At 34.3% G+C, this 6,000-nt stretch overlaps 1 protein-coding gene across 1 annotated transcript in view; it reads left to right on the top strand.

The window, feature by feature from the left end:
* The first annotated feature begins 446 nt into the window (after positions 1-446).
* Positions 447-6,000, top strand: part of RHAG (Rh associated glycoprotein) — a 78,043-nt gene continuing 72,489 nt past the window's right edge. Inside the window, exon 1 of the mRNA XM_040348325.1 lies at positions 447-671. Within this exon, the coding sequence (XP_040204259.1) occupies positions 506-671 (166 nt within the window). The 5' untranslated portion in view covers positions 447-505. The remainder of the gene's footprint in view (positions 672-6,000) is intronic.

Below are 6,000 nucleotides of genomic sequence, written 5' to 3'. Positions count from 1 at the left end.
TTGTGAATCTGGCCCTTTATTCCTACTGCTAATTATACTAATACTCATTCATAACAGCAATAATAATAACAACCATGATATAAAATAATAATACTTTGAAACCGAAGATAACCAGTGGGGTTACAAACATTTGTAGTACATGTATTTACTTATTTATTTAATTTATTTATGTCATCAATTTCCTCTTCAGGTTATATTATGTAACTGCCTGGGAACAAAATCAGAGGAATTGGCATCAACGCAGAAAGTTTTGAGCATTAAGACTGAAAGAAAAAAAAAATAAATAAATGAAAATAAACTACTACATGTTATGCCGCTTTGTACTTGGTGTGAATTAAGTATTTGAGCAGACAATATTTCTTGGAGGGAGTGTCCCTCTGACCAGCCCCCCTTCTTTCTGCAGTGTCAACCATATCTGAGGTCACCCATTAAATAGGAGCTGCACAGCCTCCCTTTATCAGTGCCTTGCAGGACTAGACAAGAGCATAGCCACAGCTCTGCCATCATGTCTTTCGACACTAATATGAGGTTTAAATTTTCCATATTGGCTATTGCTCTTGAGGTAGTCCTAATAGTTTTATTTGGGGTACTTGTGCGATATAAAACTGAGGACCATTCAACATCTCACAATGCCACTCACAGAGATGACACCTTCATTGATCTATATCCATGTAAGTACTAAAAATTCTGTGTAATATTTTATTTTTTGTGTAAATACATATGTAAAATAATGAACTAACTTGCATTTTATAACAGGTAAATGCACAAAAAGTTACATGGAAAAACCAACAGCAGCAAGAATAATAATTACAACAAATAGTATTAATAATAAAAACATGGTATTGCAATTACTACTACTACAACTAATAATAATATTAATAATAATAATAATAATAATAATATATATATATAATAGTAGAATAAATAAATAAATATATATATATATATATATATATATATATATATATATATATATATATATATATATATATATATATATATATATATATATATATAATATAAATTCTGCATAATATTTTTTTTTTTTTTTGCGGAAATACGTTTGTAAAATAATGAACTAACTTGCATTTTATAACAGGTAAATGCACAAAAAGTTACATGGAAAAAACCAACAGCAGCAATAATAATAATTACAACAAATAGTATTAATAATAAAAACATGGTATTGCAATTACTACTACTACAACTAATAATAATAATAATAATAATAATAATAATAATAATAATAATAATAATAATAGAATAATAATAAAAATATATATATATATATATATATATATATATATATATATATATATATATATACATACATATAATATAATATAAATTCTGCATAATATATATTTTTTTTGCGTAAATACATATGTAAAATAATGAACTAACTTGCATTTTATAACAGGTAAATGCACAAAAAGTTACATGGAAAAACCAACAGCAGTAATAATAATAATTAAAACAAATAGTATTAATAATAAAAACATAGTATTGCAATTACTACTACTACAACTAACAATAATAATAATAATAATAATAGAATAATAATAATAATATATATATATATATATATATATATATATATATATATATATATATATATATATATATATATATATATATATATATATATATATACATACTTACATACATACATACATACATATAATATAAATTCTGCATAATATTTTTTATTTAATTTTTTGCGTAAATACGTATGTAAAATAATGAACTAACTTGCATTTTATAACAGGTAAATGCACAAAAAGTTACATGGAAAAACCAACAGCAGCAATAATAATAATTAAAACAAATAGTATTTATAATACAAACATGGTATTGCAATTACTACTACTACAACTAATAATAATAATAATAATAATAATAATAATAATAATAATAGAATAATAAAAAAAAAAATATATATATATATATTTTTTTTTTATTTTTTATTCTATTATTATTATTATTAGTTGTAGTAGTAGTAATTGCAATATCATGTTTGTATTATTACTACTATTTGTTTTAATTATTACTATTATTGCTGCTGTTGGTTTTATGATGTTAATGGTGATTATTATTATTATTAGTAGTAGTAGTGGCAATAGAAGTAGTAGAAGTATTTTTTTTTTGTAATATTATTATTATTATTATTAGTAGTAGTAGTAGTAGTAGTGGTGGTGGTTTTAGTAATACCAATGGTGCTATTGTTGCTTTAGTGTTATTATTTGTTTTTAAATGATAATCATTTTAATAATCATCATAATATTTTGTAACTCTAGTATTCATGACTCTGGGAAAGTGGAAATGATTCTAGACCCTAGACAGGTGTAACAGAACAAACAACTGTAATTAATTCTATTTAATAACAGACTTATTTTGCTGTCCTGGGTTAGAAAATTGCTTGCCAAGAAAAAATGTTGTTGAGCACAGGTGTCAGAATGTTTAATGATGATTGTTTAAAGCAGTATTAAACCCAAAACCAAAAATGTAATATATTGCAGCTTACCAATCATTAGAGGTGGGGTTGCATTTTTTTGTTTTACCTGGTAATTCTGCCAGTGCCACATCTCCTCTACTCCATCTACTCTGGATGGAGGAGCAACAAAGACACCTTTGGACAGCAGCATTGTTTAGCCTAGGATGAGGGGAGTGTTATATGTGTTAGCAGTAAAAAAAAAAAAAACACTAATATATTAAATCCAGACTCCAGTTAGCACCGTTTAAACTTTTACAGGGGGGGGGGGGGGGTAAAGAATTTAAGAATTTACATAAATTACTAAAAGCTTATCATTGTAAGCACCCCTGTCAGTGGCAAATCATGTGTCTCAACTCTTTAACAGAGCAACTTGTTCTGTTAACCACTTGGTAACCGCCCTATAGCCGAAATACGGCTACAAGGCGGTTCCCTAACTCTAGGAGGGCGTCAATATACGTCCTCCCAGAGAGTCAGAATTGCGCGCCCGAGCGGGCGCGCACACGCGATCACCGGCGCTCGGCGGGTCCACGGGACCCGCAGCAACACGGATCGCGGTAAGGAGCCAATGGAAGCGGCTCCTTACCACGTGATCGCGCCGTCCAATGACGGCGCGATCACTTGTAAACAAACCGGTTCCTCCCTCTCCTCTCTGTACCGTTCGGAACAGTGTGAGAGGAGAGGGAGGGGGGGGGATCGGGCGGCAGCAGCAGCTGCCGCACTGTGGGCTGGATCTGTGACAATTGCAGTCACAGATCCAGCCATCCCTGCGCAATACTCTGCAATATAAAAATAATAAGCGCTAAAGTATGAGTGCAATACTCTGCAATACCCCACCCCATACTCTGCAATACCCCACCCCATACTCTGCAATACCCCCCCCCATACTCTGCAATACCCACCCCCCCATACTCTGCAATACCCCTCCCATACTCTGCAATACCCCCCCATACTCTGCAATACCCCCCCATACTCTGCAATACCCCCCCCCCATACTCTGCAATACCCCCCCCCATACTCTGCAATACCCCCCCGCCATACTCTGCAATACCCCCCCATACTCTGCAATACCCCCCCCATACTCTGCAATACCCCACCCCCCATACTCTGCAATACCCACCCCCCCATACTCTGCAATACCCCTCCCATACTCTGCAATACCCCCCCATACTCTGCAATACCCCCCCATACTCTGCAATACCCCCCCCCATACTCTGCAATACCCCCCCCATACTCTGCAATACCCCCCCGCCATACTCTGCAATACCCCCCCATACTCTGCAATACCCCCCCATACTCTGCAATACCCCCCCAATACTCCGCAATACCCTCAATACTCCAATACCTTGCAATACGTCGCCTATGGGGATTTTTAAGTAGCAACGTTTGGCGCAATTTCACGAGCGTGTGCAATTTTGAAGGGTGACATGTTGGGTATCTATTTACTCGGCGTAACTTCATCTTTCATATTATGCAAAAACATTGGGCTAACTTTACTGTTTTGTTTTTTTTTAAGCACAAAACTGTTTTTTTTTTAAAAACACGCGTTCAAAAAATTGCTGCGAAAATACCGTGCAAGATAAAAAGTTGCAACAACCGCCATTGTATTCTCTAGGGTCTTTGAAAAAAAAGCATATATAATGTTTTGGGTTTCTATGTAATTTTTTAGCAAATAAATGATGATTTTTACATGTTGGAGAGAAATGTCAGAATTGGTCTGGGTGCTTCAGAACGCCTGATGGTGCTCCCTGCATGTTGGGCCTCTGTATGTGGCCACGCTGTGTAAAAGTCGCACACATGTGGTATCGCTATACTCGGGAGGAATAGCAGAATGTGTTTTGGGGTGTAATTTGTAGTATGCATATGCTGTGTGTGAGAAATAACCTGCTAATATGACAGAAACTAGATTTTTTTTTTTTTTTTTACAGAATTTTCAGTCTTTTTTCTTTTATAGCGCAAAAAATAAAAACCGCAGAGGTGATCAAATACCACCAAAAGAAAGCTCTATTTGTGTGAAAAAAAGGACAAAAATTTCAGATGGGTACAATGTTGTATGACTGAGTAATTGTCATTCAAATTGTGAGAGCACCGAAAGCTGAAAATTGGTCTGGTGATTAAGGGGGTTTTCGTGCCCAGTGGTCAAGTGGTTAAAAAAAAGGCTTACTGGCCAGATCACCAGATGTATATAAAAAGAGAAAGTGTAGAAAATGTTTTTTTTTTGGATAGAGCATGGGAGAGATACAGTAAGGCCGCGTACACACGGTGGGTCCAAACCGATGAAAAGGGACTGAAGTTCAGTTTCATAGGTCCAAACCGACCGTGTGTACGCCCCATTGGTCTGTAGTCCTTCAGTCCAGAAACAGAGAACTTGCTTTAAAATTGGACCGATGGACGCCTGACCGACAGGTCAAAAACGATGGTTAGTACGCAAAAGCATCGGTTCCAAACCCGCGCATGCTCAGAATCAAGTCGACGCATGCTTGGAAGCATTGAACTTCATTTTTTTTAGCACGTCGTTGTGTTTTACGTCACCGCGTTCTGACACGATCGGTTTTTGAACTGATGGTGTGTAGGCACATCAGACCATCAGTCTGCTTCATCGGTGAACTGGTTCAAAAAGAAAAGAATTGTACTACAAAAAAAAGTAGCGACATGGCGGACTTTAGAGGGCAATCACAGGGACGTATATTGTTCATCGGTGAACTGATCGTGTGTACAGGGCCTTACCCCTGTCAGTTGTGTCCCATTTGAGAATATTACCTTAATTTGCTGTTTCATAGCCACTAGAAATTTGCACAATGGATAAAATTGTTTAGTTTTGTATTCATTCATTAACCTCCCTGGCGGTATGATTATTTCAGAAAAAAGGTGCTGAAAGCGGTACCATTATTTGCAAGGAAATTTGGCGTTTTAAACTGTAGGCCTGTAATTCTTAGGAATAACTCACTTAAATCTGACCAAACAAGAGTCTAGTAGGCATCCCGGGTATGACATTTTTTTAAAAACAAAATAATATATATATATATATATATATATATATATATATATATATATATATATATATATAAATTATAATGAAATAAATAATTATAAATAATTATAACAAATAATAATATAATTATAATAAAAATTATTCAATAATGTAATCAACTCAAAATCACTGAAATTTGCTCACTTTCAGAATTGTCGCTGTCATTACTTTTATTTTTTTATGACGAATTTCCCCACATATCGCTATCGCTCAATTCTGCAAGTGATTATAATTTATTATCGCTGTTTTCTAGCTGCTCTAAAACCATTTTTGACATAAAGGGACACTTTTGGTTGCTATGGACAATCTACAGTTTCCAGGCAGAAAGAACAGTTTTTATTATATAAAATGACATGCATGACACAGGCCGGCCACTAGGGACAAGGGGAGTGTGTATTTTTTACATACAGTACTGTAATCTATAAGATTACAGTACTGTATGTAAGGTGTTTATTTACCTTTTTGAATTTGGCGCCGT

Source organism: Rana temporaria, chromosome 4 (genome assembly GCF_905171775.1).
Source record: "Rana temporaria chromosome 4, aRanTem1.1, whole genome shotgun sequence".
Taxonomy (NCBI): domain Eukaryota; kingdom Metazoa; phylum Chordata; class Amphibia; order Anura; family Ranidae; genus Rana; species Rana temporaria.
Note: the sequence above shows the minus strand (reverse complement) of the source record. Positions and strands in the feature narration are given on the sequence as shown.